The following is a 22001-nucleotide window of genomic DNA, read 5'->3' as shown; positions in this document are numbered from 1 at the left end:
CTTACTAGGAAGAAAAAAAAAAAAAAACAAAAAACTGACATCCTATGCAGGAAGAGGGTGTACCCTTGGGGACTGCCCATAGGCGTAGCCAGAACTTTTTCCTGGCTAGTGTCCTACTCCTGTAGGGGGCAACGTAACCCTACCGATATGAATGAACGATAGAGAAATGGATTTTACGGTAAGCCAAAAATCTAATCTTTTGTTCATTGACAGACAGCTCCTGAACACACACAAATTCCTCTAAAGAGCAAAATCTTGTGGCCAAAAGAGGCATCCACAGATGCCAACACAGCCACTTTATAGAACTTTGTGAAAGTGTGCACCGACGACACCTGATGACCAAAGGCCCAGGAGGCATTGAGCGCCCAAATAGAGTGTTCCTTGATAGCAAGTCTAGGATGGAAAAGGACCTGGGGTACTGGTGGACAACAGGCTTGGCAGTGGCATGCAATGCCAAGCTGCTGCAAGCAAAGCCAACAGAATACTGGGATGTATAAAAAAGGGGATTCACTCCAGAAATAGAGAGATTATTCTCCCACTCTACAAGACTCTGGTCCGGCCACATCTGGAGTATGCTGTCCAATTCTGGGCACCGGTCCTCAGGAAGGATGTGCTGAAACTGGAGAAAGTCCAGAGAAGGGCAACAAAAATTAGGGGAACGGAGGGCATCGGCTATGAGGAAAGACTACAAGCACTGAACTTATTCTCTGGAGAAGAGATGATTGAGGGGGATACGATATCAATGTACAAATACTGTACTGGTGACCCTAGCATAAGGAACAAACTTTTTAGAGAAAGGAAATACAAGACACGTGGCCACTCACTAAAACTAGGAGGAAAAATGGTTTAACCTTAAAATACGTAAGGGGTTCTTCACTGTCAGCAGTAAGGATGTGGAATTCCTTGTCAGCAGAATACATTGTCAGCAGTCGTATCAGCAGGGAGAATTGATAGTTTCAAAAGAACTATTAGATGGGCACCTTAAAGACCACAACATACAGGGGTATGCAATGTGTGGTTAACAGCAAACACACATCATAGGCTGAACTGGATGGACTGATGTCTTTTCAACCTCACAAACTAAGCAACTATGTAAAGGTGGACCCTGGTAGAAGCCCCCACCAGGTACACACCACAGCTACTCACCATACCAGAAGGGCACTGCTCCAGACAGAACCTCCTCTCCATCGAAACGGGGGGGGGGGCTGTCTGCCAGGAGAAACGCGGCGACTCGGGCCGAGACCCAGTTGTATGCAACCTCGTGAGGCGTTTACTTTGCAGGCCAGCCCCCGTTCCGTGGGGCTAGGTTGCGGCCGACCTAGCACGGAGCTGAGGTCTGGGTTGACCACTGGATATAGATTATCCAGCCCATCGCCCAGTCCGGCAGTTGATTGTAGCGCTCACAGGAAAAAGGAAAAACTTTTTGCCAGGATCAGAGTTTCCAGCAAGGAACTAGTTCCTTATTCCTGACTAGGGAAGAAAAAATAAATAAAAAAAAAACCCTGAGTACCTATAGCAGAGCGGGAGTATACCTCATGGGACTGCCCATAGGCATAGCCAGACTCTGCCTAGTGTCCCAACGCCTGTAGGGTGCAGTATAACCCAATGGTTAATATCAGGAGCTGTGTCCTTGAACAGAAGAGAAAAATATTGTCCCTTGTAGTGGGGTTGTCCTCACACTGCTAGGCCTTGTTCACATGGGCACTTACACCCATAGCCCAAATAGGTGCACCATGTCGGAGGCCACTCACCTGCACCACTGCATAATTGGGCAAAGTATATGGCTGTGCACCACTATTACTATTTAGACATGAAAGACTGCCTGCATGCAGCTCCTGGTGGCTGCTATGCATGTCCCCCTAGACCTATTCAAACATTTAACCCTTGCACCCCCCAGCAAGGGAAAATTTCTCTTTAAATGTTCCCTGGAGTTCAATTTTAAACAATTTTCTGTGCCAGACCTGGCCCCAGTTCACAATAAAAAGTATCTAGATTAAAAGTATCCAGTCTGGATGGCGTTTTCCTTTACAGCAGGACGCCACATATTAGGTTTAAGAATAAAGAACCTATTTTGCTCAGACAATTGAGACACCTTTATTGGTTTTGGTAACTGGATAGGACCAAGGGTTAGTGGAGGATGTGAACTGGCGTGTGTGAGAAAGGAGGGGGGGGGGGGGGGGAATAAAAAAAAAAAAAAAAAGTGTAAACTTTTAAAGCAGCCTCCCGGAAAAGGTCTGCCAAGCCTACCATCCTTCGCATTCATTTTGGACACTTACAAGAACAAATAAAGCAGGCCATTGTGCAGTTAGGGTCAGCTCCATTTTGAAGATTGACACTAGTACGCTGAGGTTTCATCTTCAAGGGCGGTTTAATGCAAACTTTTCCTTTACAAGTCAGGATTTGATAGAAGTTAGTCTTTTCATGTGAAAACACATTATGTGCAACAAAAATGCACAAATACATAATTTCCTTAAGCAAGGTTTGCCAGCTGCCACACCAATCCTGAAACCACTTTAGTACCTTGGCAAGTCTTAAAAAGGACATTGGCATCCAAGCTTAAATCTCCGCAGTGTTGAGAAAAAAAAAAAAAAAAAAAATGGAATGTATGCAAATGCAGCGTTACCTCAAAACGTAAACAAGAGCTATTGGACACATCTCACTGTGTCACACCAAGGAACGGCTGCAAAAGGTGCGGGTGCATTGTTCAGTCAGTAGGGTCACGCGAGTGTGTTCGCTCCACATGTGAAGAGAACAGGAGTCCCTGATGAAGGCTCGCTCAGTAGAGGTGGGGCCAGGGCACAGCCACTGGTTGGACATATGGTACCATACCATCCAGAGGATCTTGGGGTAGATGACAAGCTTAAAGTAATTGAAACAAAAGATTTGAAAATTAAAAATCATGAAATATGGCATTTAACCAACACCCTATTTTCATACAAGCAACATTTCTTCAACTTGAGCAGGACCAACATAACCCAAATTGGCATCCATTGTCCATAAATGACCCTGTGGCCAGGCTATAGACAAATATTCTTAAATGTAGAACTGAAAAAAAAAAAAAAAATGCTTTTATTTTGGATAGCATAAGGTAGGTAGAGCTATAAATGTATTTTCACTTCCTGCTCCATAACAGGAAGGAAAATGAAATCCCAGGTAGTCCCCAGAACTAGTGTCCCTAATGAAAGATGTCCAATCTAATCCTATTCTGGCAACAAAATCTGGAGTTTTTCACTTGTCGAAAGAAAAGGGGTTCTACTTTCTCCACTAACCCCTCCCCCAGAAAAAAAAAAAAAAAAAAAAAAAAAAAAAAAAAAAAAACAAAACACACAACTAGCCTTTAAAGCTGCATCCACTATGCAGCAATTCATCCTTAAAGTTCACAGCAATAGCACTAAAGTCAGCAATGTCCTTCCCTACCCTTTTCCCAGCAGGGACTCAAGATTGGCTTCCCTACTACCCCCTCTAAACTGACTTAGCAGCTCAGCTTTCCCTTCTAAGCTGTGGGCGCATATACTTCTTGTGTCACAGGCAGCGTGATTTCTGGTGCTTTCCCCTTGTATTTGTAATCAGTTTGAGATAAAGTAAGTTTTCCTTTCAGACGAAGCTAACCTACACTTTACCCTCATCAACTTTCTTTAAAAAGGCTTTTGCATTCCCACTGACTTGTATGGAGAACGAACACACACACGAAATCAGAATGCCCATAACCTGGCCACCAGTTTACTTTCAAAGCAAACCTAGACTGAAAGAATAGAACTCTCTCCAACTGCATACGTACATAGTTGCTGCTTGCTACCTCATCCTACTACTGCAATCACAAAAACCTGTCAAATCAGTACAATGACAATAGTGATCTTAGGAGGCATAGTTTGTTTGCTCACCCAATGGGCATCTATGCATCTAAAAGTCCTTTAGAGCCCATTCACACCAAAGCACTGAGGTTGCAATTTAAGTAAATGTTTTAATAGTGCGTTTCTCAACTTCAGCCCCCAGGGCACACCAACAGGCCAAATTTTAAGTATTACCTTGGGGAGATGCAGACTAGAGTATTGCAATCACTGAGCAGCAAATTATATCACCTGTGATGTATTTCAGTTATCTTGCAAACCTGGCCTGTTAGTGTGCCCTGAGGACTGGAGTTGAAAAAAAAAAAAAAAATAAATAAAACTGCAATGCAGCACACCACATTACCCGGTAGTGCACTACTGTGTGCTACACTAGCCACACTTTGCGCAGAAAGGATTTTTAGCTCAGTCAAATGAACAGGCTGCCTTAACGCAACTCCATAGCCATGCATCAGGTACTGCAGCAATCACCCTGGTGTAAATGGGCTCTTTAGTGGCAAGATCACTCCCATCTTAGTTTGTGGTTGTGTTTGACCACCTTGCTGTCTTGCCACACTACAAAATGTTAAGTGGTCACGAGTACAGGTTGTAGACGTCCTCCACACCCCAATAAGGGGATTCAAATAGTAAGCATCCGCCAACAGTGGATACCAGTTTGCATAATCCAACTTTACTAGATTCTTGAGGCAAGTCTACCAGTCCGGTCAGACATGCCTAAAAGCCATGTAAAGTATGAAATAAACTTCTATGCACTGCAGGCATTGGAAGAGCTCTCAACCATTGGTAGACAGCCCAAACCCAGGGACTTACCTTCCTCGCTCTCCTCTGGCACCTGCCAGTCTGGGCAAGTCCTCATCGCTGTCATATCTTCTAGGATTGTCAAAAAAGTATGCTCTGGATCCAAAGCTGTGACTATTTACCATGCCTGCTGCTTCCTGCAAGGTGGGGACAAAACAAAACACACAACATTAACAGATGCTTGTCCAGCTCCCAACATCTGAAGTCCATGCAGATGTCTGAAGATCCGATCAAGCTCAAAATCTCCACTCATTTGGGTTATGTGCACTTTTTATGCCTCAACTACTTTCCCTCTCAGGGTAGGGGTCCAAGACCCATTCTTCAATATTGCAGAGGCAGCAGAGAGTGTCAGCCTTCCATTGAGTTTGGCACCATTGTACAGGCTCCTCTCCCATACGGAATAGCACTTACTCTGCTTTCACAGCACACTAAGCTTCTCACAATGTGCAACAGAAGCTGCATCAAGTCAGATAGAGCCCACTTCCATTTCCCAGCTGGGGACTTCCAGAATCAAGCTCTTTCCTTCCCAGCCTGCTCCTTCCATGGAGCTTTCCTTTTCAAATTACAATTGTGACTTGTACAAGCTTTTAGAGGTTATAGCGATTTCAGTAGGTGATACTGTAGCCATTTTTGGAAGGTCCTGTACTGCTCAGTCATTTTATAATACAAGATTTAAAGTGGGACTTTACCCATAACAACTTGCTAAAAAATGTCCTTTAGTAAGGAACATTCATTCCACATCAATTATGCCACGAAAGTTGGCGTGTGCTGCAAGTTTCCTCCATTATTGCTCCCGTTTCTTCTTGCTGGAGGCTATCATTTTGCTGAAGCCCAGAGCCCTTGAGCAGCAGTAAATCATAAAGCAAAACTAAACCCATCGATTCAACGGTTTCAAACAGTTACATTCTTGGAATGTCAGGATTGCCAACTGTCACATTTGCATGTGCAAATCCATATGACAGAAAGTCCACATTTTTTTATTAGCAAAATCCTGGTTTTGAGGACTGCGTTTCACCTACATCTTTGCACTCTTGCCATTTATATACCACTGCACATTAAGATTTGTGGTTCTCTACAAGATTAGCAGTTGCTTCCTATCAATCCATATATTGCTGAAGATTTAGGAGAGCTTCCATGCCACCTAGTGGACAGAAAGGTTTACACATGGAACTCAATTTTCCATCTAGCTAGACTTTCCGACGGGAATTTCACATGTGGGCATTACCCACAGCTTCCCATTTTTAGGAAGCTATGTGAGGCACCCTACCAGGTCAGGACATTACAGTTCTGTATACCTCAGAACAGAGTCCTGTAGTTATATCTGGTGTCCCGATACAGAAGGGTGAGTGTTGTCACCCTAGTACTGAAAGGATGTTACAGGCAGAATTGCCAGGTAAAAAAGAAAGCGTAAAAAAAAAAAAAAAAAAAAAAAAAAGGCAGGGGTGGCGGAGGTTATACTTACCTTCCGTTCCGAGTCAGAAAAATCTAACCCAATATAACAAAAGCCAACCAAGTAAAACTCACCAAGTTCTGACTCAGTTTTTTAGCATGGAAGAAGTAAGTCATGAGACACATTGGCAGGAACTCGCAGAAAAGGAGAATCAATATAAAGATCATATATTCCATATCATTGTTATTTTCTGTAAAAGCCTGAAGAGAGAAGAAAAATGAAAATGTAAAAATAAGGTCTAAATTCTAGCTGAAATTTGCTTAAAACACTAAAGCGCTGTATCAAAATAGTCTTTTACACCCCCCTTTTTTTTTACGTCAAGGCTGACGATTTTGCTGCACCCTCTCCAGAGTTGGCTGCAAATTACTGTGGAATGATTTTCTAAAAGTGTAATCAGTGGACTGTGCCTGCACAATGGCATAACTTCTAGACTCCATTAGGGACACATGCGACAGAGTGACCCCACACAGGAGCATAATTGGGAGACCATTATCACCCTTTTTAACAAGCAGTGCCCAAAAACTTGTGGCAGAAGCACCAGGGATTCATTTTAATAAAAACAATTTTTAGAAAGATTGATTACTTTTGAAATGAGGTCTACAAGACTATAGTGGGTGGCTCAAATTTACATAAGCGGAATTAAATGCCACAGTTTTAATAGAATTGGGTCACCAGTAGCTATTAGCCATCGTGTAATAGTAAGCACTTTGTGGCAGACATACCTAGCAAACAATGACCTCCAGTGCTGCACGGTCAGCGTTCGCTGGTAGGGCTGCTGATAAGGCAGTACAGCCAGCCCTCCTGTACTGGGCCCGGCACCATCAGTTCAAAAAGGGGCCTAGGATCCTGCTGAGCAGGAGGGTCAGGTTGTATTGTTTTTGCAGCTACCCTTCCTCCTCTGCCTTCCCCCTGCAGCGCTGCCAGCTTCTCTTCCTCCCTCTGGCTGCACTGTAGGGGGGATTGGTCCTAGCACATGTGTCCCTTCCATCTGTTTTCTGGGCCCCCCCCCCGTACCTCCGGATTCCCTCTTCCTCTCTCCTGCTGGCAGCTGCTGGGGCACAAAGTGAGATGCTTCAGTATAGAGTGAGGAAAGGGGCTGGTAAATATGTCATTTACCAGCTGCTTCCTTTCCTGAATGAACACAGCGAGCGATTGGTACCAATCACTTCTGTGTCCATTCATCACTGAAACATCGTAAACTGTTTGTGAATGACCAGAGTGCCTTAGTGTTTCCTATTCATTCAGTTTCCCTGCTGAGGCTGCAAAGAAAGGGACTGATAAATCTATGTCCTCAGCCACTTTCAGGCAGGTCGTATGGGGCGCTTTACTCTTCTGGTTTTCCTTCTAGGTTCGGCCACATGTCACTCCCACGCATAGAGTCACAGCACAGAGCCGTCTTGTAATGGCCCAGTTAACAATGCTGACCAGCAAGGAGAAGCACTTCTGATAGACAGCCAATAAGGTCTCTTCTGGGAGAAAAAAAAAAAAAAAAAAATAGGAGCTGCTTACAAACAGTCCCTGAAGATACAGAATGCTACCAAAGATACTTATTCAGAATCAGCGTTCACACCCATTTAAAACCGTGGAAGGACACATCTCTGCCCCTCCAATTTGTATTGTCCTGCACTCTCCAGCCATTTCATAATGCAACTAGATTATGAATCAGGATTTTCACTAAAAGACTAGCAGCTGCTTTCCTATCTGTCTTCTGTATTGGAGTTTTGGGGAGAGCATTCATGCCACCTAGTGGACAGATATGTTCACACATGGAACTATATTTTCAATATCAAAGCTAGATTTTCCAATGTGAAAAAAGACAAAATTCTCAGCACTACCCTTCTCTGTGGGGATGTCAATAGTCCAAGAGTATAGATCGACTAATAGGGAGTTCTGTCTAGGAAATGGAATGACTGAAATTAGCCTGGAGTGTTAAAACCCACTAACTCCAAGGGAGATGCAAGGCTGCTTTAAGCCACACAGGCTGGGAAACCCAGGGAGAGGGAGACTTAGTGTAGTACAGTTTAACCCCTGAGCGCAAGCAAATATGCAGCCTCTCAAGCAGCTGCATATTTGCATGCATTAGGACAGATAGAGGGGTGCCAAGAGCACGCACCCCATGCGCTCCCAGCACAATGACCAGTGGCTCTCGAAAAGCTCCCGATCGAGAAAACTTCGGCTCACACGTACCTATTATGTGACCAGTGACAGCCAACCACATGGTGACAAGCCCCGCTCCCCAGGAATCACAACCCCTTAAAAAAAAAAAAAAAAAAAAAAAAAGTTGGAAGCTGGAGGCAAAGGGTTAAATATGCAAAGAATAAAAATTATAAAATATGCCACTCAAGGTATGAACAGAGTGTTAGGCTCAGGACAAAAACATCTTGGCTGAGAGAGGCATATCTTGCCTCTGAAACACATCCAGATTGGCTATTCCCTTCCAGGTATTTACAGCTCGCTCCCCAACGTCCTTCCGACATTCATCCTAACTGGAGCCGCCGATGCGCAATGGACTGATTGCCCCTCGCAGCTAAGACAATTTTGCTCTGTTCATACCTTTGTGTGGCATATTTTAGACTTTTATTCTTTGCATATTAAACTGTAACACCCCAAGTGCGCTTGACACCTCTTGCCTCTCCCTAGAGTTTTCAATGAATAGAGGACAGAAATGGATACATACACTTAGGTGTGGTGGCTGCATTGGTTCTTTTGCAGAATTTAGAACCTTTCCATCCATGGTCTGGTAAAGTGCAATCTTTTTTTTTTTTACATACGCTTTAAATTCCCCCTTGACATGAGCACTTACATGGTCCGTAACTCCATTCCAGCCATAACTGAAGGGGGTAGGCTTGCTGTCAGGCTGGCTGAAAGCCACCACCAGGTTGTACATGGCCCTCAATATATACAGTGTGCTGATCAATGAGCCAGTCATGACCGCTTTGTTTCCTGAGGTCCCCTAAAAACAAACGCCACAGAAGATTAGCACCATACGTCAGCTTCAAAAAAAAAAAAAAACAAAAAAAAAAAAAAAAAAAGAAGAACACCCCACACAATATTTAGAAATCTAGAAAATGATTTATACGGCTAAAGCAAATGCAATTTCCGAATCAGTGCTCAAAATCCAATATCAGCTCCTGCTTTGTGGGTGACCTCATATCGCCCCCCAGCACGGATAATTCTCTGTCCCTACAGAGCAAACTGTTGGTGGGCAGGTTTGTCAAACACCGAAATGGTTACTGCTGTATGCAAGTATACATTTTCTCGTTATACATACTGTTCCTTTGCTTCCATCACCAAATTGTTTAGTCACTAATGACAAGAAACTTTTTGGAGTGTGATGACACTCCTGCCCATCTCCAGCACATGCATACGAAAAAAAGGTCACCTCACTGCCCGTTTTACATATTGAAAAAAAAATAAATAAATAAAAAAGTTGCCCCACTATTCATTGCACAAGAGTCCAGGGCAGTTGTGGCATTTGGTAGTTTTGGTAGTTATTTCTTTTGCATTTGCGCGCTATTCTTTTTTTATATACATGTCTTTTGGTTCATAGCTGCAGCAGCTTTAGAAATACATGGGTATGCTCCCCCAAATTTTTTGCCTGTTTATTATGTATTCGGTCTGACCAGACTATCGAGGTTGAGCAACCCTCCCCACCCCCCCACACACACCTGTACTCAGTGTCCACCATCTAGTGGATATAGTAGGAGTCCCCTGTAGTGCATTTGCACATCCTTCCCAGCAAGGAGTATTATCTCCAAGGGTTAGGCTGGATTCATCTCTTTTTCATGGATAGTGTAGGACCCACTGATAATGGGGTACTTTGACGCAGTAGTGGGCTTGAGCACGATATGGCCATATGGTGGGACCAAACCCCCATTTTTATTTATGGATTGTCTTCAGATTTGGTAGTTATTTCTTTTGCATTTGCGCGCTATTCTTTTTTAATATACAGTTGTGGCATTCACTTGAATAGGTTGCATTTGGCGGATGTACAGCAGCTAAATGCAGCGTCTTTCCCACAGAGCAAGATGCAGCTCCATGACCTTGTTGGGGAGGGGGGTTTAGACCAGGGCAGTAAAACCATGGCTCCATCACATGCATTTACTGCCCTCTGCCTAAAAATAAAAAAATTTAAGCTTTTGTTACCCCAGTAGTTAATAAGCCACACCTAATACATACAAAACTAAAGCAAAACCTACAATTTCCTAAATTTCAAGGTCACTGCTTAGTCCTATTTGAAAATGATCTAAACAGGAGTAAAAGCAGCTGTTAGCACATTTCATGAGTGGTGCATCTCAAAATTAGAATAGCAAAGTTAAAATTGGTTTCAGCAATAAATTCAAAAAGTGAAACTCATTTTATATAGCTTTATCTCACACAGTAATATATCTTTTTTTTTTTTTTTTTTTTTTTTTTTTAATTTTTAATTTTTTTTAATTTGGATTAGGTCTTACAGCTAGTGAAAACCAAAAATTCGGCATCCCCGCAAATATTGCATAAGAAACATTTTCCCCCTTATGCAATATTTTCCAAGATGCCGAATTTTGGGTTTTCACTAGGTGTAAGACCTAATCCAAATGAAAAAAAAAAATAAGTTTCTACAGAAATGTTCTTACTGAAGTGTGTCCCTGTACATTATAGTATAAACGCAATAGTTGGTCAGGGCCCCTTATACATGAATTATGGATTTGGGGAGCCATGTCATCTGCTGGTGTTGGTCCATGTGTTTTATCAAGTCAAGTCAGTGCAGCCCTCTACCAGGGAAATCTAGATCACTTCATGCTTCCCTCTGCTGACCAGCTTTATGGAGATGCGGATTTCATTTTCCAGCAGTACTTGGCACCGCCCACACTGCCAAAACTACCAATACCTGGTTTAATGATCATGGTATCACTGTGCTTGATTGGCCCGCAAACTCGCCTGACCTAAACCCCATAGAGAATCGTTAGGGTATTGTCAAGAGGAAGATGAGAGACACGACACCCAACAATGCAGATGAGCTGAAGGCCGCTATCAAAGCAACCTGGACTTCCATAACACCTCAGCAGTGCCACAGGCTGATCACCTTCATGCCACATTGATGCAGTAATTCATGCAAAAAAGGAGCCCCAACCAAGTATTGAGTGCATACTATACTATACATGGACATACTTTTCATTAAGCCAACATTTTTGTATTAAATATATACTTTTTTTATTGGTCTTCTGTAATATTCTAATTCTGAGATACAGACCTTTGGATTCTCACTAGGGCTGAACGATAGTCAATGTGATATCGACTATCGTTCTGCAGGCATGGGCGATATTCATATCGCCGAAGACACGATATTAAGGCATTAGGCAGGGAGAAGTCGGAGGACTCACAGTGATTACATCCATCCCACACTTTCCTCCCAGCTCTGCCTCTAGTATCCAGCCGACCATTACTCCGCCCATTGTCTCTCCTGGCTGCATCGGGGCGGGATCAGGCTGTAATGTTTTGTAAATAGATTCAATGGAGAGAATGGGCGGAAAAGGGCGGAGTAATGGTCGGCTGTTGACTAAGAGGCAGAGCTGGGAGGGCTGGAGTGCGGGGCGGATTGCATGGCGGCGGAGAGGGGGGAAGAGACGTCCGGAGCATGGCGGAGGAGCACCGTGGGACAAAGGCTGCTACCAACACTTCACTCAGCCCGCTTCCTCTACACTCCGGCTCCGACACAAGGCTCGGGCTGTCCGGGCGGAAGTTCTATAAGTGTGGCGGATCCCCTGGCAGAAAGCTGAGCTCTGCTCACTGATCCCTCCTCCGGAGACTGTCTGGGAGAAATATTGCGATATACATTTAAAAACGAAATATCGCAATGTACTTTAGCCCAATATCGTGCAGCCCTAGTTCTCACTAGCTGCAAGCCTTAAAAATAAAAAATGCCTAATGTAGCTCAGCTACATAATGGAGATTCAGTAATTCAAATAAAGTGAAACAACAAACATTTTGATGATATTCTAATTTTATGAGATACCTGTATATATTTGAAGCACCAGAATAAAAACCTTCAATGAGATTTGAAAAACCTTTATCAAAAATTAGAACAGAAAATTTCAGATACCTCCCATTTATTGGTGTTGACCTGGCACCTTGTGCCAATTTCTTAAAATTATCTGACAAATCCTATTTAAAAACGGGCTTAAACTTTCCAGTCTTCACTGACTTTGCAAGATGGTGAGCCGTTCTAAAGTGAGTGAAACCCTCTGACCGTAGGTTGTCCAGATAAAGCCCAAAAGGGATGACTTTTAGCCATAAAAAGTTAGGATTGTCGTAATCTGATTTGTAGAATATTGTGTATTTACGTCACACTCATTCAAGAGTAAGGATCCGTCTTGTTCAAAGCAAGCGCCTGTACGCTTCCTACTAATTGTTGCAACCTTCAGAAATTTTATATGCTAGCTTTCTCCTCGCCAAATTCATTGCTGTTATCTACTTATGATCATTGTTTTCTACAAAATAAGGTTTTTTTGTTTTAGTGCCTTGGTTATTTTGTTCTATTAGCATGGTATAGCCACAACAAAAATTCCGTAAAATGAGCAATAAAGATTACACTACTAACAAAAAAACCCCCAAGTGTACATAAAATGGTTCTCCGATTTTGATCTCCAGTGTACACACACACACAAACTTTAGGAAGGGAAGACAGAAGATGAAAGAATCTAGCCCATATATCACATATTCGCATATAAAGCACAGCATACCTTAGACTCTAGGTAGACGTGAGCAGGGATCATATTAGCGATCTTGTAGGTGTTGCTGGCCAGCGAGATAGAACAAGCAGCAAAGAGACAGTTACTGACTATGATCCGAGTCATGGGGATCCATCTACGCTGGTTGTCTGTGCTATTGCCGATCAAGATGCATAACAAGTTCACCACCAGGAAGGTGAGGCAGATGATTAAAAATGCAAATCGCAGGGGTATCCTGTATGGTGCAAACATACTGCAGATTAGAGGGTTGTTTTATAGTGATGGAAAGTGCAATTACAGAATAAAATTAAAAAAAAAAAAAAAAAAACAAATCTGAAGACATGGGGGTGGATACATCTACACTAATTGTTAAAACACTAATTGTTAATACAGCACAACTGCTGGCACATTTATTCTGGGCAAATTCGACAAAATGGAGTAGGGCTGCAACTAATTATAACCGATTAGTTGGCCGATTGTTTCAATAAATCAGTTTAAAAAAAAAAAAAAACCCAGAAACAACCGCATTAGGTATGAACTAGGCCTAATGAGTTTAAAGAACTGGGAGGGAATGGCGCATAGCAATATTGTGGGACCAATACCTCTGGATTAAGCACAATCAGTGACGAATAAAAGTTTACTTTTTTATTGGGAGAAAAAAAAAAAAAAAAAAAACCACAAACCAACCACCAGTCAACTGGTCCTCGGCATCACATGAGGGTGCTGTGGGGGTGCCGCACGGTCTGAAGGATAAACACCGCCAAATCCTGGAATGGACAGGGAGTGAAATCCAGATGATACATAGACCGGAAAGGAGGTCCGCCCGGCGTGTGTCGGCCGGTACCTCGCAATGCTTTGGTAACCTCGTACAGCACACGTCACAAGGAACGGTGAGCCATAGGCAGAGCGGAGAGCCGGCGTGGAACTCAAGCTTCTGGTTGCTGTGACTACATGTTTTGCGCACATGCGCTTTGTCACTTTGTCACTTGCGTCACTTGACAAAGCGCATGTGTGTGAAACATGTAGTCACGACAAACAGACGCTTGAGTTCCACACCGGCCTGCCCTCCGCTCTGCCTATGGCTCACTGTTCCTTGTGACGTGTGCTGTACGAGGTTCCCAAAGTGACGCGAGGTCTGGTGTCTGTCCCGGCCAACACACGGCGGGCGGACGTCCTTCCCTGTCTATGTAGCCATCCGGATTTCACTCCCTGTCCCTTCCAGTGGTTGGTTTGTGGATTTTACAGATTTTTTCAATAAACTTTTTATTCAACATTCTGTACTGATTGGGCTTCATCCAGAGGTATTAGTCCCACAATATTGCAATGCGCCATCCCTCCTTCCAGTTCTTTATTCCATGCAACTCATCCTGTGCCAAGAGATTTGGCAGCACTGCGTGTGGCAACATTTATACTACATTTTTCTTGCATTACTTTATCATTTAATTGTGGGTCATGGCTCCAGTACTCCTATAGGAGGTGGTCTGAAAGGCCAGCCCCAGGACTTTATATGTTTAGTAGCATGCTTTTTTGGTATCACCTGTCATAATGGGAAGACACAAACATAACCCCCACTAAAATTCGCCCTTTATATTACAAAAAGCAGATATCGCTACTAAAAAAGGGGTTCATTTATACTGAAACCGTGACATACATAAATTCACCCAGAAGTAGGATATATGGGCATTTTAACTAGGAGTCAAGACATGAAGCTATATGAAGGGTGGAAGGAAGATCTAAAATATTTTATATTATAGTACCTAAAGGCTGAGACTTTTTCCCATGGATATGATCATTTTAAATATGATGCACAATCCTGGTAAAAACTGGATTTTTGACTTTCGGTAAAATCCTCTAAGTTCCTCTTAAGTTCATTGACGGATGCAGTTCTATGATTCATATCAGTAGGTTATATTGCCCACTACAGGAGTAGGACACTAGGCAGAAAAAGGTTCTGGCTACGCCTATGGGCAGTCCCAGAGGGTACACCCCCTCTTCCTGCATAGGATGTCCGTTTTGTATCAAAGCAGTGTCAGAAAGTAACCCCAACTCAAAATAGAGGGGCGGGTACTGCGTACTGTCAATTAAGAGAAAAGGATTTTAAAGTAAGTAAAAAATCCAGTTCTCTATCGTTCATTGACGGACGCAGTTCTCTGATACATACAAGTAGAGACGTCCCAAAGCAGTGCCAAACGACGGGTGGGAACAGCAGGAAAGAACAAGTCCCCAAAGCTAAACATAACTGATCAGGCAACACAGGACTCCACAGAACAAAAGATGAGGCCCACCTGAAACAGTAAACACCCTCAAGGCAGGCCAAAAGCCCTCCCAACAGCAGCCAGCAAAAAACCTTGCTGCCAAAAAGGCATCTGCAGATGCCAGTATATCCCCCACCTTATAAAACATGGTAAAGGTGTGAACAAACGACCAAGTAGTCGACTTGCAACCTGAAGCACAGAAGCCTGTATGGCAATAAGCCCAGGAAGCACTAGGCGCCCAAGTAGAAAGCGCCAAAACAGGGAAAGGTAGAACCTGACCCTTAATTAAAGAAGCCTGCACCACCTGGAAATAGTTGCAGCAGACGCAGGCAGCCCTGTTCTTGGGCCATCCAGAGCGGAAGACTCAGTCGCCAAGTATACACCGAGTGCCTGAACTCTATCCAACGTATGAAAACACATTCCGTAGGATGAGGGGGCTTAGGACACAAGATGGCAATACAATGTCCTTGTGCAAGTGAACACTAAACTTTTCGGAGGGAAGGACGGATGCGGACGAAGTACCACCTGGCCCCAAGAACCAACATATAGGGAGGACAGGACAATGTCACCAGTGCCGACACCCTGCATGCAGAGTGACAACCAAGATGGTCCCCTTATGTAATAAGGAAGGCAGGGGACACCCTTGATAATGGGAAAAGGAGGGTCTTGAAGAACCGACCACACCAAACCAAGGTCCCCAGTTGGTGACGGAGGTCGCACCGTAAGAACCAAGTGTCACACCCCCTGGAAGAAGTTATGCACAGGGAACGGGCAGCCAATGGCCTTTGGAAGAAAATAGCAAGGCGGAGACCTGACCCTTGATAGTACTCAAGGCCAACTTTTGATCAAATCCCCGTTAAAAAGGAAAGCCAAGGTTTGAGCCACCAAATAGGAGCGAGGGTGGGTTTCAAGGGACTCACACCCCGCTATGTACGACTTCCACGTACGATGATAAATCTTCCTGGAAGTCGAATTCCTCGCTTTTAGCAGAGTGGGAATCACTGAAGCAGCCAAACCCATCCTTCAGCCACTGGCATTCAACAGCAAAGCCGTCAAAGCCAGCGACTGTAAAGCAGGATGGAAGATTGGCCCCTGAGACAGTAGATCCTCCCTGAGAGGAAGTCTCCATGGGCGTCTGCGACAAGCCTGAGCAGGGAGGCGTACCAAGCGCGACGAGGCTAGTCCGGAGCCACGAGAATGACTGGAATCCCTTCCGCCTCTATCCTGCAAAGAAGTCTTGGCAGCAACTTGAGAGGAGAAGAGTCACAGCAGCTGGTACTGGCCCCAGGGGGCCACCAGTGCGTCTGCCAGAGGGTCCCAAGAGTGGGCCACAAACTCTGCACCTTTCTGTTGATGCGAGACGCCCAACAGATCCACATCCAGAGTGCCCCAGAAGGTACAACTGCTGAAACACCTCCGGATGCAGGGACCACTCGACTGCGTCTCAGGCCTGACAGCAGAGGTAAGCCGACTGCCAAGTCTCCACTCCCGGAATGTGGACAGCGGAGAGAGCTGGAACATGGCGCGCCACCCAACGTAGAATGCCTGCCACTTCCAGAGCTGCAAGGACACTCTTGGCGCTCCACCTAGGCCACGGCCTTGTCCGATTGAATCGGCAACCCTCCAGACAGACGGTCCAGTGCGCCAGGCAAAGCCAGATCGCTCTCAGCATCCAGGACATTGATCGGCAATCAAGATTCCTCCAGGGACCAGACTCCCTGCGCCGATTCCCGATTGAGGACCCCCCCAGACAGGACTCCCATCCATGGTGACAAATGTCCAGTATATGGGGAGAAAGTACTTCTGACTGAAGCATCGGAGACTGAAGCCACCGGATCAGAGACTCCCTGGTCCTGTGGCTCAACTGAATCCGAGAATCCAGAGAATTCAGGTGTTTGTTCCACAGGTCGCCTTCCATAGGGAAGCTGCGGACCCATTCTAATAGGAGCGACACAAGTCGCTCTGACTTAGAAAAAGGGTCCGGAGCTTCTTTGGGGGCGACCTTGAGGCGACCGCCATAGACTTCAATGTTATGAAGTCCGTGCCGATGTTCTATTTATTTATTGTACCTGTGCCAGTAAAGTCCATGTTTTTCTACTTTCAATCGTCGATTAGGATGTGGCACACTTCATGCTATAGATGCGCCCAGTTGGAATACAAAAAGGACTTTTCCTGTCCCCCAAGCTAAAATAGGCATCTACCCTTTGCAGGGCAGGATTTTTTTTACTGTTGCTGGAGTTGGACTTAAATTGGCTAAATGTATTCCAGGTCCATCAGTCTTGATGTCAGGGGCAATCAACTGCCAGAGCACATGGAAGAGGCTGCAGGGCCCAACATTGCAGTATGGAGGAACCTTGAAGAGCAGGAGGATCAGGAAAGAAACATTTAACCTTAAGTGCAGGGGCAGCCCCACTGCAACAGAGGATTTTTACTTTCTCCAGGATTCAGCCTTAAATTGAAGATTAAAGGCTTTAACATGACCTGGGTAAAGGGAAGGGCGAAAGGGGCAGGATTTTCTAAGTCAGCTGGCTTCTGGAGAAAAGCATTTTGTTGCCTTGTTTAATACAACTTGGCAGCTTAGACATTGGGCTGCAATGCAAAATTTAGAAAACCTCAACTTCAGCCAGAACAGAGTGCAATCTGTGCTGCATTTAATGTTTTATGGGGGGGGGGGGGGGGGTTAAGATTTTAGATTAACCTGACATGAGAAATATGGAGGCTGCCACTGCCAACCTCTGGCTGCCTGGCATTAAGGCCCATCCTCTGACTTCAATAAGTCACTGACTTGTCTGCCAAAGCCAGTGAATAAAAAACAAAAGCCAGGTACATAGCATCTTCTGCTTGTAGTCTTCTATAGAATGTGCGCTGAGTTGAGCATGCACAATACCGTTACAGATCCTCTGTGCCCGGATGTCTGAATTCCTTCACTGACCAAGACGGCAAGAGACACCATCCAGAAGATGCTGATGTGGGATGTTACGGGTGTCAGACTAGTGAAGCAAAGGCAAGGATTGTGGACTTTAGATTCGAAGTAGAACTACAGGCAATATTTTTCCCCCCCTTTATTTTGGATAGAGTTAGGCTTCAGGATACACTAGCAGCAGAAGCACAATAGACCAATGTTAAGACATTTACATAGAATTTACAGGAATACATTTTTTCTTGTGCTAAAAAAGGTGCCAACAATAAATTCATATTCAATGGGGGGGGAAAAAAAAAAAAAAAAAAAAAAAAAAAAACACCCCACACACGGGTTACAATTCCTCTGTCTAAAAAACACAACTGCCTTTATTCACACTTTAACAGCAACAGTCATTTCCCTTAAGACATTTCTGTAATTCACAGTGAACCGTGTGCACGTAAAGGACTCCAAGTCTACTTACTTATATCTGTTGAAATCTGGGGTGCAGCGAGCTTTAAAGATAACCTAAAATAAAAAAATTACAATATTAGCACATCCAAAGTTGCAGCAGTTTTAGATAAAAATTGCTGTGCTTTTAGGGACTAAACATCCAACCCGCCCCCCCACCAAAAAAAAAAAAAAAAAAAAAAAAAAAAAAAAAAAAAAAAAAAAAAAAAAAAAAAAAAGGAGGAGGAGAACATTGCCATCAATAGAGAATGGATTTTTGACTTGCCGTAAAATCCATTTCTCTGATGTTCATTGACGGACACAGCTCCTGATCTTAACCATTGGTTTATACTGCCCCCTACAGGAGTAGGACACTAGGCAGAAAGAGTCAGGCTACACCTATGGGCAGTCCCAGGGGGTATACTCCTCCCTGCTATAGGTACTCAGTTTTGTTACAAGCAGTATCCGAAGAATTACAACTCCAGAGGGTTGGGTGCTGTGTGTCAAACAACATCAGAGAAATGGATTTTACGTTCAGTCAAAAATTCACATTCTCTTTCGTTCATTGTTAGACAGCTCCTGATCTTAACCTTTGGGATGTCCCAAAGCAGCAACAGAAGGGGTGGGAACAGCGAAAAAGAAAATTCCCTAAGGCCAACTATAGCCAACCAGGTAAACTGGAACATACATACAACCACCCTCAAAAAGGGCCAGGTCCTCTAAACAGCAGCCTGCAAAACCTTGCGGCCAAAAAGGTAGCGTCCGCATAAGCCAACATATCAACTTTATAGAACTTGTGAAAGTGTGTACCGACGACCACCTTGCAAACCTGTGTCACTGACGCCTGATGATGGTAGGCCCAGGAGGCACTGAGCGCCCAAATAGAGTGAGCCTTGATAGGGGTAGGAGAAACCTGACCCCTGATTGAATAGGCCTGGATCGCCGCCTGTCTGATCCATCTGTAAATGGTCACAGGAAGCAGACAACCCATTCTGTGAGCACAAAAATCAGACTTCCTTCAAAGACTCTGTAGCTGCCAGGTACACCCCAATTGCCCGGACCACATTCAAGGCATGCAAGGCAATTTCCTTCAGATGTTTTGACCTGGGAAACAGGGAAGGCAACAATTTTTCATTCAAATGAAAATCATAAGACAACCTTTGAAAGGAACAATGGACAGGGACGAAGAACCATCAAGTAGGTGAACAGAATAACGCTGCCAATTCAGACACCCTGCACGCAAAAGGTAATAGCCACTGAGAAGGCCACCTTCTGGGACAGCGCAAGCAGGGAAATCTCCTGAAGATTCTCAAGAGGAAGCTTCTGGAGGACTGAGCACCAAATTGGAGGTCCCAAGGCAACGGAGACCGCACTGGAGGGGGCCAAGTGCCTAACTCCCTGAGGAACAGTACACACCAAGGAGTAGGTGGCCAAGGGCAGTTGAGAAGATCTTACTCAAGGTCAGTTTGTGATCTTACTCAAGGTCAGTTTGTGCTCAACCCCACAATGGAAGGAAGGTCAAGATCTGGGCCACCGAAACAGTGAAGATGAACTCCAAGAGACTCACACCACGCAATGTACGACTTATGCGAATAGATCTTTCTAGAAGTAGATTTCCTAGCTTTTAACAGCATTGGAATCACCAACTGAGACAAAACCTTGATCGACCAGCACCTGGCGTTTAACAGCCAAGCCGTCAAAGCTAGCATCTGTCACAAGCAGAATGTAAGATTGGTCCTTGGGACAGCAGATTTGCACCAGATCGGCGCATCAAGCCCAGCAAGGCCAGTCCAGAGCCACTAAGATGACCAGAATCCCTTCTGCCTCGATCCTCGAAGTTTTGGCAGAAGCTTGAGGGAAGGCGTAAATCAGATACTGACACCACGGAGCCCAGCGTGTCTGTGGTGTCCGCCAGAGGATACAATGAACAAACTACACACCTCTGCACCTTTCTGTTCTGCAGAGATGCCAACAGAGCCACCTCAGGGATGCCCCAGAGGAGACCCAACTGATGAACCCCCCCCCCCCGAATAAAGGAACCACTCCCCTTGGTCCATGCGCCTGCCAGTTTTCTATCCCGGGAATGTGTACAGTGGAGAGGGGTGGAACGAACCGTTCTGCCCACCTTAGAATGCCAGCTACCTCCAGAGCCACCAGGACACTTCTTGTGCCCCCCTGGTGATTGGCATAAGCCACGGACGTGGCATTGTCCGATTGAATTGCACACTGGAAATCCCGGAAGTCGATCCGTTCACTGGTCCAGGCACAGTCTGATTGCTCGGAGTTCCAAGACATTGATTTGTAGTCTGGACACTTCCAGCGTCCAGAACCCCTGAGCACACTTTTTGCCAAGGATGCCTCCCCCTGCTGACAGGCAGGCATCCGTGGTGACCACTGTCCAAGAGGAGGAAGGATTTGCCCATTCGAAACAACGGAAAACAAGGCCACCATATCAGGGGCTCTTTCGTTCCCCGGCTCAGCTGGATCGGATTGTCCAGAGACTGCAGAGTCTTGTCCCATTCGGCCAGAATCTCTTTGCAGGGACCTTGTATGGAACAGTGCAAAACAGAACCACCTCAAAGGAAACCTGAGTGTCCACCACTGGTGACACAGTCCACCTAATAACTCCTCATAGGGGAGTAAAGCTCTTAGGAACCCCAAGGGGACACTTAGATCGTCTTCACTATTTAGCGACGATTCCGGCAAATTAGGTGTGAAAAGGAAACCCCTATGCCACTCTGGATGGCTTGCGAGTGCTCAAGGGAACCTGCACTTACGTCGCAGCTGCGTCTTCTCGTTAAAGTCTCACGCACAGATACAATCAGTGCTTCCACCAGCGCCTTTTCTTGTACGGTTGCAGATGGAGGAATCATCCTCACGGAGGATTCTGGGCGCATGGTTGGAGACCCACGTCCGTGGCAGCCAAATCAGATTCAGGATCTGATGCGAGATGAGGCAGGGGAAGGGGGCGCTTTTTGCTAGCCCATTGCCCGAAAGCAACCTTCACCTGAGACACAAAGGACTCCAGGACCGCCATCAGTGCATCAAGGGATGGTTGGGAACCGAAGGGCCCCGCAGCCTCAGAGGGGATCAGGTTGGGAGATGCGCTGCAAGACTCAATGAGTCACCAGGGGTACCCCACAAAAAGTAACAGTGCAAAGGGACAACCCCCACTGCCAGCACCACTCTGTCGCCAGGCACAAAGCACCAAGTGATCCTCAGCAGAGGGAGTGGACCCCTCCAGACTCACTGAACAGAAAACAGGCACCTGCAGCCACCAGAATAATCTGCACTCCATGTGCGGCGATCAGGAAGTGAAAAGATCCAGGAGGGGCTCCCACCATTAAAATTCCTGCCCACAGGGCTCCACTGTCATGGCCACCGATATTTATAATGGCAAACCACCACAAAATGGCCACTGGACTACACAAACATGGCCACCGTGCATGAAGCACAAAGGCTACAGCAAAATGGCAGCACCACTAGGGACCCAGGAGGGATCCTTAGGCCTCCAGGCCCAGGCAAGATGGGGACAGGGGCCCTGGCAGGAGCCCCCACCAGCTTAGCACCCTGCCTCCACCCCAGGAGGTGGAC

General features: G+C 45.2%; 1 protein-coding gene across 1 annotated transcript in view; it reads right to left on the bottom strand.

The window, feature by feature from the left end:
- Positions 1 to 2191: 2191 nt before the first annotated feature.
- The window catches only part of GPR137C (G protein-coupled receptor 137C), a 31335-nt gene continuing 11525 nt past the window's right edge, over positions 2192 to 22001 (bottom strand). The window contains exons 2-7 of the mRNA XM_082242688.1: positions 18442 to 18485; positions 12816 to 13038; positions 8897 to 9046; positions 6168 to 6293; positions 4656 to 4780; positions 2192 to 2859 (exon numbers count right to left, since the gene is read on the bottom strand). Of these exons, the coding sequence (XP_082098814.1) occupies positions 2718 to 2859; positions 4656 to 4780; positions 6168 to 6293; positions 8897 to 9046; positions 12816 to 13038; positions 18442 to 18485 (810 nt within the window). The 3' untranslated portion in view covers positions 2192 to 2717. The remainder of the gene's footprint in view (positions 2860 to 4655; positions 4781 to 6167; positions 6294 to 8896; positions 9047 to 12815; positions 13039 to 18441; positions 18486 to 22001) is intronic.

The sequence above is a fragment of the Pelophylax lessonae genome, assembly GCF_965119305.1.
Source record: "Pelophylax lessonae genome assembly, chromosome: 13".
Classification (NCBI taxonomy): domain Eukaryota; kingdom Metazoa; phylum Chordata; class Amphibia; order Anura; family Ranidae; genus Pelophylax; species Pelophylax lessonae.
This window is presented reverse-complemented; position numbering and strand designations above follow the sequence as displayed.